Consider the following 14270-nt stretch of genomic DNA (forward strand, 5'->3'; position numbering starts at 1 on the left):
GTGTGTGTGTGTGTGTGTGTGTGTGTGTGTGTGTGTGTGTGTGTGTGTGTGTGTGTGTGTGTGTGTGTGTGTGTGTGTGTGTTGGGGGTGGCTGGGTGGGTGGGGATATGGACTTTGTTTACTTTCCCGTTCAGCCATGTCTATTATTATGCTCACATGTAGTGGTAAAAAACTGAGGGGGTACTGTTTTTGGTCTTGTGTCTTAGTGTGAGCAAAATAATTAAGTTTTGATACAATTTTCAGGAGAAAAACACCTCAGTGGAATGATTTCAGGATGGTTGTAATAAAAGTGAGCTTAATTTGAGAAACATCTGTTAAAAATGAAGGTTCTGTAAATTTTTTGGTCCAGTGATTATTTATTGGGGATATATAAATAATGGCTATTTCAGGGAAGAATTCCACAAGCACAGTGTTGTTGAACATTGCCCATTCTGGTTCAATGCCCCCAACCTCCACAGGGATGCTGTAGAAGCTCTGCCAGAGGTGTGAGTTGAAGATCTCTCAGACAGTGGGCTCCTCCTGAGGTTCCCAGGTCACCTGCACTATCCGTTTGGGCTTACCAGGTCAGTCCAAAGTTCTCCCCCACTTTCTGAGCCAACTCACCACCAGACGGTGATCAGTTGACAGCTCTGCCCCTCTCTTCACCCGAGTGCCCAGAACATGCGGCCTCAAATCAGATGATACGATCACAAAATCAATCATTGTTCTTTGGCCTAGGGTGCTTTGGTACCATGTACACTTATGAGCATCCTTTGTTCGAACATGGTGTTCGTTGTGGACAGTGCGTGACTAGCACAGAAGTCCAATAACAAATGACCATTCGGGTTTAGATCAGGGAGGCTGTTCCTCCCAATCACGCCTCTTCAGGTGTGTCTGTCATTGCCCATGTGTGCGTTGAAGTCCCCCAACAGAACAATGGAGTCCCCCACTGGAACCCCATACAGGACTCCATCAAGAAGGCCGAATATTCCAAAATGATGTTCGGTACATACACACAAACAACAGTCAGAGTTCCCCCACAGCGAGGTGACGGTCCACACCCCCAGAGCTAGCCCCTGCAGCCTGTGTCTGGTCTGTCGAAGCCCTCGACTTTCACTGCCACCCATGGGACTGCGCACCCAACACCATCGGTTCCCCCTCCGGGTTGTGAGTCCACAGGATGGAGACGAAAGGTCCACGTTGCCTTTTCAGGCTGTGCCCAACTGGGCTCTGTGGCAAACCTAGCCACCAAGTGCTCCCTGACGGGCTCTACATCCAGGCCTGGCTCCAGATGAGGGCCCCGGGCTTCCTCTGGGTCAGGTCACATTTCCTCTGCCTTGTTCTGTCATGGTGTCTTGTGAACCATTCTTAGTCTGGCATCTCACCTGAGACCAGTTTGCCATGGGAGACCCTACCAGGAGCACAAAGGCTCCAGACAACACAGCTCTCAGGTTCATAGTGGCACACAAACCTCTCCACCACAATAAGGTGATGGTTCCCAGAGAGGTGTTAAAAATGCATTCTTTATTATTTCATAATCATTATGAGCCGTAATGGTGTCAGAGTTTTACCTGTCACTAATTAGAGTCCTGTCCCCTCCGTCACCCACTGCATAGATGTATCCACAAACCAGTAACCACACAGTGATTTTTGAAGTGAGACCTGCTTCCAGACTGATCCAGTGAATTGGATCACACAGGACTGCAGGCTTGGTGAAGGGATGGGATGAAGGGAAAACCTTAACACGAGTGGAAAGTGCGACCTGGTTCTCCAGTTAGAAGTGTGCCAGGTTTTACATCTGCTCAGAATGGATGATCGGGAGGCGTCTGAATTGCGCCAGTATGCAGGTGGTGAGTTAGCAAGCGTGGGCTAGAATGTGGCTAATTCCTCAGTCATCCTGTTACTTCCATAATGGGCCACTTGCCAGAACACAGGTGTGTTTTAGTGGTTCTATAAAATCATTGCATTTGTGATGTTCACATGACCTTTGACCTTGGGTGACCTTGTAACGTCAAACTCAAAGGAATGTTTGTTTTGTTTAAAGCCACTATGGGTTAAAGATGGTGGAAGGGTTGCGTTAGTCAAAAATAAAGTAGTTCAGTTTTGGACACAGCGAATCAAATGTCGAGGCAACACAAAACAACATATTTTGGCTTCACTGAACTGTAACAATAATACAATTCCATGAATCAGTGTCACATTTGGAACACATCTGGGACTGTATCAAAACCACATTTTTGCAGGGTTGTATATTCTGGTGTCACAGCAGTATGCACTATTGAGAGTAACTGTTCTTTGCTGCACATGAAATTTATTTACTGGTTTGATGTTTTGCTGTTTTAGTGGAATTACCATATGTTAATTTGTATGTCTTTGAAAAAAAAAAAGAACTACAATTGGGTCGGTTATGCAGTTTGAAATGGTTAAGCTGGAAGAAAAGCTTACAACTGTCAATCTAATTCAGATAGTCTGTCAAGTTTCTTTAAGTTCAGCATTTCCTCTCTGATTTTGCAATTTGACTTTGGAATCTAAGTGTTTGACCATGTAAAACTAAACAGGGGTAAAAACAATTGGTAACCTTAAATTATTGAACTAGAATATTTGTCCAGATCTGAAGCTAATTAAATTTCAGGCTTAATCTTAGTGAGGCAGACAGTTGGTGCTCTGCAGACCCCACTCGTCAGCTCTCTTCTCATCTGTGCAGCCTCCAAGAGGCAGTTAGTTACGCTGTGTCAAAATCCCTTCCCGGTGCAGCTATCTTAACACTGGCTGTGAAGGTCCAGTGCAGCAGTACAATCAGTGCCCAGCAGAATATTAAAGGCAGCCAAAGAGGCCGCCCTGTGTACAAGGTCCTGCTGCTTGAAACAAGACCAATTTGTGCAGAATCTGTAATGGTGTAGCTAATAGTTTGTGGCTGTAGTACACAACATCACTCTGAGTGCACGCTGCAGTTTGTGCAAAATAGTAATATACTAATGTGTGCACAGTAAAGAAACTGGCCATCTATTTTAAATATTATATCCAGGGTACTCGCCAGTGCTGTTGAGCATAGGGGGCCCTTATGCTGTGATTTGTGCCCCTATGCTAACCAGCATAGGGAGCTTTTCTGTGGATTTTTTTTTTCTTTTTGTCGTACGTTATTTAACGTCTCATTTAGCAACACAAACTGGCCCTCAAAATGCAGGAAATAGTGTTTCAAAGGGTTATAAATTTCAACGTTTTCTCAGAGGGATGCACCCGGACCCTCCTACAACAGTCGCACCTGCAACACTCGTTGTGTGGCTATGCCCCGCTGAGTTTCCTCCATGCTGTGAAAAAATCCTGGTGAGAACCCTGATATCAAACCCTTGTGAACTGTGCATTCCAGCTACAGTTGGAATTTGAAAAAAAGAATCAGCTTGGCATTTAAATTCACAGTGAAATGAAAACTGTTTTAAACATTCTTGTGTCCTCACTTGAATTGTGATCTATCAATCATGTAAGCTTGACATTAGGCACACTCTTGGACTTTGTCCATTACTTACCTTAGCACTTAGGATGAGTCAGATGAGGTGTGTATCTCCTTCAAAGTAAGGGAGCAGCAGGTACAACATTTTGGCCCTGTGGTGTGCTTCTCTGGCTATGGTACAGCATGCAGGCACCTCAGTGTTGAGATCCCCAACAGCTGGAAAAGGCAAATGTTTCTGTACATGCTGACACCAATTAATGCAAATTCATTCTTTGTGATTCAACAATACCATCTCACATCTATGCACATTGCTATTATTTTGAACAGAACAGTATTTGTAGTTATTTATAATAAAGCTCATGTTGAAACTGTAAACTGTCAATTTCTTTGTCACAAGGCTTTGATAACAAACTGTTAGGAATCATCACCATGTATATTGGCAGATATATTGCCATCATAATTTTTTTTTTTCTTTTTAATTCCTTAATATCTGTAGAAGCCCCCAAACACCAGCCGAACGGTTCTCCCTCTAAACTCGGTCCGCCCTGCCTTCAATGCGCATGCATCATTTTGGAGCGTCAGCAGCAATTCACCTATTATCTCCTCGTTTCTGCTTAAAACTGCACCCCAGTCATCATCTGTCTCAGCGACAGATATTTGAAGCTTATGTATAACAAGCATTTCCACATAAATTCAGCATTATTCAGTAATAAGATTGGGGGGGTGGCGGTCAGAGCGCGACAGCAGCACGTTTGAGTCTGACTCTGCAAGTCTGACTCTCTACACCCAAAGTGATCAAAGGGAATAATGTTATTATTAACCATCAGATGACAAAGTAAAACCTCTTAAATCATTCTAAAGTCAGTTTTAAGCAGAAACAAGGCAATAATCGGTGAATCACTGCTGATGCTCTGAAATGACATCAGATTCAGACGTGCTGGTGTCACGCTCTGATCTCTCCCCCATCTTTTATTATGGAATAATGCTGAATTTATGTGTAAATGATTGTTGTACAAAAGCTTCAGATATCTGTCGCTGAGATAGATGAAGACTGGAGTGCAGCTTTAAGCAGAAACTAGGTAATAATCGATGAATCGCTGCTGACGCTCGGAAAGGTTGCATGTGCAATGAAGGCGGTGGGGGGACTGTTTGGTCGGTGACACCGGGTTCTGCTTCTTATGAGTGTTGGCATTTAAAAACAAACAACAACAAAAAAAAAGCGATGACTTGCGTAGCTTCATATGTTTTGTTGTCACATCTCTCAGCATCTTTTCAGAGACTTCTGCCAGTCATCAGTGTATTCCGAGCTGTCATGTGTCCACCATATCTTATTGTCACCATTGTGACTTACTGCAAGTCCAGTGTTTTTCTTTTTATTGCAGGTGAATGAATGAGTTTTGCTCCCCTGTTTGTACCATTCACACACCCCTAAGCTAAACCCATTAGTAATTAGCATTATTGTTATAATAATGTGTTATGCAGGTTTAAAAAAAACATAATAATTAAACAGAAAAGTCTGTGTGTGAATAATATTTGTGTCTTGGTGGTTTGTTCCAGACTGTTTCTGTAACAGTTCATGAATATATATGAGCACAACTGGGGTATGAAAGTGAAAATTAATTGGTCAGCTTTCGAGCCACACCAGCTGTGAACTGCGTTGATATAAATTACGTTTACCTTTTGTTTGATAGCTGCAACACCTGTGCAAAGATTGTAACCATCTTTTATCTTCTCTTTTCCCCTTCCTCTCTCTCATCTTCAGCATGACATTGATGCCAGGCCGAGGTAAGACCACCAGCATGATTCATGTTTTTGTTTTCATAACCCGATAATTTAGGAGGACTGACGACACTTCCAGTGAGGTCCTTGTCCCATCAACAGCAGTGAGATTACGTATTCATCTCACATAATAACACACAAGCTCTCACTCCTTACCTTTTTTTTTCCCTCCTCCTTTAGCCATTCTGCTCCCATCATTAAGTAACACAGACTCGCCAATGCATAGTGGCCACCCACTGCCTTCTAAATTGCTCGATCACATGCATGTCACGTTGGTGCCTTGATGAAGCAATTAGTGGGTTTCATCTGTCTGTCTGCTGGAATCACAGGAGGTGACAATCAGTCTGCCCCAATAAAAGGGCTGTGGACAGGGTCTGGCAGGCTGGATCTGTGTATTTGCATGTGCAATATCCATAAACTTGTGTTAATTTGGGCTCTCGTGGACCAAACATTATCCTCTGGCGTAACCAAGCCCCAATGTTTGGTGCTGGAAAATGAAGCCAACACAGAAAGTGCCAGATATTGCAGTTCCTCGAATGTCCGCTTGAGGCTGGCTCTAAAAGTGAGTAACTCCCCGTAGACCCCATGTTAAAATCTCCAACTTAACAGTGCAAATAAGCATGCGTTTATTCTGGTTTTAAAAAAACTGTTTTGGTCTCTGCAGTTAGCTGTCAGACAACTGTATGAAGATGAATTTTCTTAAGTCATTGGTTTAAGCCAAAACATTAATAATTAGTGCCGTGAATAATTAGGAGCATGATCCTTTTGAGTGACAGCCAGTGTGTGCTAATGGGTTGAAAGCCCTGCTAGCAGAGGCTACTGCCGCTATCAGTGGATTTGACTGTTTGTCCTTTCTGAGCATTTTATTACAAATATGTGATAATATGATGTACTCTTTTAATTGTACAGACCATTTAAGAAATCTGTGCCTTAGTGTTTGTGTTGAGTGAAATTTTAGTATTTAATTTCTGTATTACCACCATTCGTACCCAAGCCACCCATTATGAAAACCATAGCCTAGTCCACAAAAAATGTTAACTAAGGTTAACCTGGTAACCTTAGCTTTGGTTATGTTGAGATGGGAGAGTTAAGGCACCTTGACACGTCCACAAATTTGATCCCCACACTGGCACACAATCTTGTGTGCCAATGAGTAAACTAGACGTAAGCTGTTGTAAACTGTGCATGGCTGCATGTCAGTGCACAAAGAAAATTTTGAAATATTCAGAATTTCTGGCACACATGAATTTCATGCCACCTGCATGAATTAGTCGGAAACATTGCGCAACCTATTTGAAAACACTGCGTGTCAATGCGTGTCATTGCATGCAACGCATCTGAACCTGAAATTAGATTATGACAAAATGTTACATCTATAATAAGCATAACTTGACAGATGCATTATCTAACTCACAAGAAGAAAAGAAAATGCAGCTATTTTACCAGTCTATCACTATATACGAGGTCTGTTAGAAAAGTATCGGACCTTTTTATTCTTTGCAAAAACCTGATGGATTTGAATCACGTGTGCTTGCATCAGCCAACCTGGAACCTTCATGCGCATGCATGATGAACTTTTTCATGCCTGTTGATTGCGTCATTTGCTGGTAGGCAGCCTTTGTGTGAGAACATGTGTAGTGCGCTCGGCAGATTTTCATTGCAAGGAAAAAGATGGAGTGACTGGAGCAGCGCCGCATCAAATTTTGCCAGAAACTGGGCGACAGCCAGGTGGAAACCACTCGGAAGATTCAGACGGCTTTCAGTGACGATGCTATGGGCATCACACAGATTAAGGAGCGGTACAACCGGTTTAAAGATGTCCACACAACGGTGGAGAGCGAGCCACACTCCGGTCGGCCATCAACATGCTGAAATGACCATATCATTTCCAAAGTGAACGCTGTGGTGATGCAGGACCGTCGTGTGAGTATCTGAAAATTGCAGAAGAGGTGGACATCAACACTTTTTCAGTACATTTGATGGCCAGATTTGGCCATGAAAAGAGTGGCTGTGAAATTCATGCCGAAGCTGCTGACAGCGGAGCAAAAGCACCTCCGTGTTGAAGTCTCACAGGACATGCTGTGACATGCCCAACTCTTCCACAATTTCTCGGATAGTCAAATGACTGAAAAGTCACCGAAAGCTGTCTGAATCATCCGAATGGTTTCCACCTGGCTGTCGCCCAGTTTCTGGCAAAATTTGATGCGGCGCTGCTCCAGTCGTTCCGTCTTTTTCCTTGCAATGAAAATCCGCCGAGAGCACAATACATGTCCTCAAACAAAGGCTGCTTACCAGCAAATGATGCAATCAGCAGGCATGAAAAAGTTCACGCATGCGCACGAAGGTTCAAGTTTTGCTCATGCAAGCACACATGATTCAAATCCATCAGGTTTTTGCAAAAAATAAAAAGGTCCGATACTTTTCTAACAGACCTCGCGTGTGTGTATATATATATATATATATATATATATATATATATATTAGGGCTGGGGCAACGTTAACGCGCTAACGTTGTGTTAATTATTGAGGTCATTATTGCAGACAATTTTGTTCCTCCCCTTAACGCTGCAGGGGTTTTTTTGTTTTTTTTTTGTTTTGTTTTTTTTTTTTGCCTTTTATGACTGTTGTTCGTTGCCTTTTATTTTGAAAGCGTCAGTCGGGAGCGAGCTTATGTTGCTGCTTCCTGCTGATAGCTGAGTTCACACAGAAAACGACACAAGGCTCGAGAAAAGTACATGCTATGCAATGCAAAACAAAACAAAATGCAAAAAGACGCCGAACATTTGAATGGACATTTTCGGTACAAAGTTTTACAGGATCAGGCCCAGATCCAGACCGGTTTAATTTTTTTTACGCATCGTTCGTCACCGGTAAAAAAAAAATCTTGAATAATCCAGAATAGTGCTGAACGTGTCCCCGCGGTGAACACAGCTTTTCGGTGGTTTTCATGTCAACCTATAGTCCATAAATTATACGTATTTTTCCGAGTTTCAGAGTCATACGACGTACAAATAAAGTCGGATATTCAGCGTTTGGTCTATAATCAACCGTTTCTGCAGCGCGGCTCCACTTTGAAACCATGACCCATTGAAGCAATGCTTCGATCCAGTAGCTCGTTGGTTCTTTGATTCACTGCTCTTCAGAAACGGCAAATCCCCTCTCAAACCCCTCTCAAAGCCATTAAAATATCGTCAGTCACTTTTGTGTGGATTAAAGTCACTAACTGGGACTCTTGTCTTGTTGCTGTCAAGAAACGAGAATTGTCCTCCGTTCCGTTCACACAGCTCAAAACGCTGCGTGGCCGAGACAGAGTCCGGTTGGAATTAATAACTTCAAAATGAATCGCTGCTTTAAATAAAATGACACCTCTTTCCAAACGTTGTAATACAGACAAGAAACTACAATCGACTAAAACATTTTTTTTCCTCCCAAAATGAAACGTGCTGTATTTTCTTTTCAAATTACATTCTGAAGTGAAGCACAGCAGCTGTAAGAGCTCAGCTCAGATATATGGAAACACATTCATGCCAATAATGCCTGAAAGGAAATGCTTTTGACAAAAACTACAGATTTTGTTTATTCCTATTTATGTCCAGAGATCAAGGATTCACCATGTAGAGTTTATTATGTCCAAAGTTTAAGGATCCAATAACCAATTTCATATTTATTTACTTTAAGACTCAATAAAATGTTCAATTTCAATTCAATTTAATCTGCTTATAAAGTGCCAAATCACAACAAAATCTAAATATACTAAAAAAAATACATCACAATTGTACACATATCACAGTTGTGGTATGTGTACAATTGTGACATATTTGTTTTAGTATATTTAGTCATGGACATGAATATTGTTACCTCCTGGACTGTTTGTAATTTTGATTGGTGTCAATGGAAAATGTCTTCTGTGAACTGTCTGTATCTCAATATATTATTAAGAATATATGCAGTCAAATCTTTATTGATTTTATCACTTGAAAAAAAATCATATATAGATTCAGGTATAATTGAAAGATTTGGGCAATAAATTTGATCCTGTTTAATCAATTTTTGTTATAGTGTTGTTGTTTTTAGGACATCATATTTATACAAATAAGAAATGTTCACTATGGTCCATGAAGTATAATAAATATATTAAAACAAGTGTGACAGTGTATGTTGGATTATTGAATAACAAGACACGTATGATTTTTATTTTATCATTGGGCAAAAATACATCTGTCAGATTTTCACTCTGGATCCAGCCCTGAGGACGGCGCATTGGAGAAAAGCAAAGTTATCTGTAATCATTGCAATGCAGAATTTGCGTTTCACTGAAGCTATACAAGTCTCAGGTGCCACCTCAATGGTTACTGTTTTTTTATTTATTTATTTTTACAGATTCTCATTTTGATATGAAACAGGATAACAAATGACCTGCCAGTGGTTTTATATTTGATTTCATTAGTGTTTCAGTTGAAATTTACATTTTCAAATATATGCAGCGTTCATTTACATTTTCAAATAAAACTGTGCTTTTAAGCAGCTTTTGAATTCATTTTTGGGTTTCACATATACCATGCGATTAATCATGATTAATCACAGAAAGTCACTGAGTTAATGCGATTAAGATTTTTTATGTTTTTTATTTTTTATGTTTGCCCATATATATATATATATATATATATATATATATATATATATATATATATATATATATATATATATCATCGTGTGGTGGAGAATGCATTTGGAATCTTGTCTCAAAGGTAATTATTTACTATATATATATATATATATATATATATATATATATACTGTATATATTTGAGACAAGATTCCAAATGCATTCTCCACCACACGATGTGCATGAGACATCCTGTATCTGTAGATAATTTCTGTATGATTCTGGAGAATGGTGTCATCAGCCAAGTTATGACAGCAAATGCGTCATCAGCTGCAAAATTATTATTTTATATAGGTTGGAATCCAGCAGGGTGCATTGGCATGACGAATTGCATGGCAGTTTGGGGATCAAATTTGTGCAAGTGTCAAGGTGCCTTCATGGTTGGGCATCATTTGTTCCACCCTGTCTTGCCCATGCCCCAACTCTTTACTCATTTATTGGTTGGCTGGCCGTTAGATGGAGTCGTGCACTGGACAAGATGGCAGCATTTGAAACCACCCTATATGCACTTGAAGCCAGCTTTTATACAGTCTGTGGTTATAACCTGCAGTAGTTTTTATATTTGAGCTACGGCAAACCACCTTTCAGGTGTGTGGCAGAGACCTTGAAAACAGACTGGACAATTCCAGACATTTTTAGAATGTGTTTGTATCATTGTTTTGTGTGTGTGTGTGGGGGGGGGGGGGGGTTCCTTCATTTCTGTCTGTGCCAGACAATCTGGACTGGATCATGCATTCTCAGTCTCACACTTATTGATCTGTTGACACCAAAATGTCTCTGCCTGACTTGAGCACTCCGAGCACCACCTGCTGTTTCTGCCTTCCAGTGGCTGTCTCTCTGAGCTTTTATCTCAGAGCTACAAATGCAAAAATGTTGACACCATCGGCACATGACAGGACATCTGTCCTTGGAGAAAATAACCCAATCCTCTGTGGGCAAAGGCTGTATTTTAAAATAGTCCTCTACACTCCAGAACTGTGTTTAAATATTCTGTGTCTCATATTCTGGCATATTCATGTTTTGCCAAAAAGTAATTTCCATGCTCCCAAAGTCAAACTAATACAAGCTGAATATTTTTAGTTTGTAGAGTTTCCCCTTGTGGTGTTGGATGCCTGTGGACATGCACTGTATTTTTTTTCTTTGTTTTAGATTGCGGCTGAGTTTAATAAGTCAAGAAAATTGTGGCCAGTGCCAGTGCGCTGTGCCAACATGTAATATGTTATTGATTGGTCAGCCATTACTGTGGCCTCGAAGAACTGGAGCAGATGGCAGCAGACTGAGGCCCAAACTCCTACACATTCTCTCACATGCACACAGTTATAATTGTTCCCTAAGTCCTCATGATGCCTTAGAATGCAGTGGGTGCACAATCTACTGTGCCTGGTTAAAAGGGAGGAAAAAAAGAAAATCTTCTAGTGAGGCTGATGGGAAGAAATGAGAGACATTCTGGACTAATTTATGTGTGAAACTGTGCAGAATATCTCAGCATTATACATAAAAAAGTGTAGCAGTGTACTTTGATGTTTAAACTTTGATTTTTTTTTTAAAGGTAGAACTGCAAAAATTAATTGATTAGTTAACTGTTAAATTAATCAACACCTGTGTGTGTGTGTGTGTGTGTGTGTGTGTGTGTGTGTGTGTGTGTGTGTGTGTGTGTGTGTGTGTGTGTGTGTGTGTGTGTGTGTGTGTGTGTGTGTGTGTGTGTGTGTGTGTGTGTGTGTGTGTGTGTGTGTGTGTGTGTGTTTTAATTGATTTCATTTGGTTTCAGGATAAATGTGAAAATTCTCTGCTTTATTTTTTTATTAGTTTCTTGTCCTCTGGTAGTAAAGTGTATATCCTTTGGCTGTGGACAAGACATGCGAATATGTCAACTGTGGCTTTGCAAAACATTGATTTGAAATTTTTGTCGATGCTTCTGAACACAAAGCAGCTTGAGCTTTGAGTCTGGTCTGCTTGAGGTTTCTTCCTCAAATCATCAGAGGGAGTTTTTCCTTACTGCTGTCGCCTGTGTGCTTGCTCTGGGACTTGGTAAGGTTAGACCTTGTGTGAAGCGCCTTAAGGCAACTTTGTTGCGATTTGGTGCTATATAAATGAAAATAAATTGATGAATTGATGATTGAGTTGGACCTCCTCCTCCCCACAAGACCACAATCCTGCACCCACACGTATCTTTCTTTGACTTCCTCATCAATACGAATCCCTAGCCTTTTCCCAAACCTCTTAACATAGGTGCTCCACACCTGCCAAGATTTGTCCTTCTGCAAGGATAAATCTGCCTTTATTCCCTTTAGCCCAGATTTCACACTGCAGCTGCTAACATGATTTATTGCAAATTTTATTTTCCCTGTGAGACTTTTAACTCCCTCAGTCTGTGATTTTGTTTTTCTGCTTGTGTTTACAGTCTATTTGCATGTCTCTTGTGTGTGTTTTAAGGAAACTATTAGGGTTATAAAAATTAACAAATACTAATTGCAAGTCATTTTTGAAGTCATGGATACAGCTACACAGATAAACACACCCCTCAGTCGATCTAAATGTACTATGGTCTGGGGTGAGAATCTCCAGGCACCTCACAATTTGATTAGATTGGCATTCAGCGGGCTATGATTTGATTATAAAACAATGATCAGTGCATTTTTTTCTTTCCTATGCAGGATTACTTTTTCTCACTTGGTACTTTTCAAAGCAAAGTATTTGTAATGATCCTTAGTGACTTGACTCCCAAAACATTCATAACAGCTCAACCATATTTGCACCCATGTTGCTCTCCTTTACTGATTACAAATTCTAAAACCCAAGGGGGTTGTTGCTCCACCTCCTGCGAAAACCATCTGTATAAGTGTGGGTTTATGAATGACGGACTCTGGTTTGGGTTATTACCACTCCAGCAAAGTAAAGCATATTATTTTCTTTGTTTGTTTGTTTTTTTGTTTTGTTTTTTTTTTTGTTTTGTTTTTTTACTTTTTTTTATTTGTTTCTAAACAATAATCAGACAAACATTCATTAAGAATCAAGAAACCAAAAGGGGGAAAAAAAATTAAACAAGAAAAAAAACACAAACCAGGGGATATCTCCTCTGTCACTGCTCTTGTTCCTGTATATCAATTTCTTCCATTTTTCTTCCAGCTGGGCTTTTTGTAGAGCTATGTTTTTACGAAGGCATTTTTATGCTTTTTTTTTTCCACTCCGTGCTGCTCTGTGCATATCCTCATTAAAAACAGCAGATCCATGACACGCAAATTCTAATGCTGTTTTCTTCCGCCCAAAAGCACCCTGGTCTCTTTCTGAGGATGACATGACATAAAAAACTGTGATAAAACTTTCTTAACTGTCAATCTTGTTGTGTTTTCTGCATAAACAAATATGATCCATTCTTCTGCTCAAACAGCAAGGCAGGGGTGAATCCATGCGAGAAAGGGGCAGGGGACGTGGCTCCCCACAACAGGCCTAGATTAAAGGTCCACTTTTGAAGACATTTTTTCATACTAGGGGGTGGTGGCCAAGTGGTTAAATTGCTTGGTTTCAGTTCAGAAGGTTCCGGGTTCAAATCCCACCCCTGCCACATTTCTCCATGTAATGTGGAGTTGCGTCAGGAAGGGCATCCGACGTAAAACTTGTGCCAGTTCAACATGCAGATCCACCTTGGATTTGCTGTGGCGACCCCGAGTGCAAACAAGGGAGCAGCCGAAGGGACTTACTTTTACTACTAATGCTACATATAGGAATAATAATAATTTCAACAACTAAAATGTTTAGAAAGAATTTAATAGTTACATTTACAAATAATGTAGGTTAGAAATTGTTAGAAAAAGAGTTACCATTACAGTGCTGTCAACAATTAAATATGAGGTCAAGAAAGATGCCCTTATTTTATTTTTTATAAACCAGTATTTGTGTTCATTGAAGTCAAGAAAGGGTGACTATAAAGTGAGTATTGGTAAAATGCGTTATCATTTTCATGTTGAGGTGGTGGAGGGGGTGTTGTCAGCAGCTGCTGAAAGTAACTAGTAATCTAACTTGATTACTTTTAAAATTGAGGAATCAGTAAAGTAAGTTACTTACTTTTTCAAGGTGTAATCAGTAATTGGATTACTTTTTCAAAGTAACTGCGACAACACTGGTCAGTTTCTCCATCAGATCTCTTCAATAATTTGGATCCATTGTTTTATAGTTGGAGGCTCAGGGTGATACCACTTCCTTTTTATTGATTTTTTTTTTTCTTTTTCTTTTTTTTTCTTTTTTTTTTTAGAAGCCACTGTAAAAAAAAAAATTAAAAATATTTATCTTTTCTTTGTACATATTCAACTGAAAAATAACCTTATTACAGTATAGTTGCATTCAATGGTAAATTTAAAAAAATAAATAAATAAAACCATAAAAGGTATTATTTTCAACTCA

General features: G+C 40.1%; 1 protein-coding gene across 3 annotated transcripts in view; it reads left to right on the forward strand.

The window, feature by feature from the left end:
* The window catches only part of trim44 (tripartite motif containing 44), a 152625-nt gene that overhangs the window by 71182 nt on the left and 67173 nt on the right, over positions 1–14270 (forward strand). For all 3 annotated transcript variants that reach the window (XM_034176850.1, XM_034176852.1, XM_034176851.1), the window contains one exon: positions 5190–5212. In XM_034176850.1, the coding sequence (XP_034032741.1) occupies positions 5190–5212 (23 nt within the window). The remainder of the gene's footprint in view (positions 1–5189; positions 5213–14270) is intronic.

The sequence above is a fragment of the Thalassophryne amazonica genome, chromosome 8 (assembly GCF_902500255.1).
Source record: "Thalassophryne amazonica chromosome 8, fThaAma1.1, whole genome shotgun sequence".
Lineage (NCBI taxonomy): Eukaryota > Metazoa > Chordata > Actinopteri > Batrachoidiformes > Batrachoididae > Thalassophryne > Thalassophryne amazonica.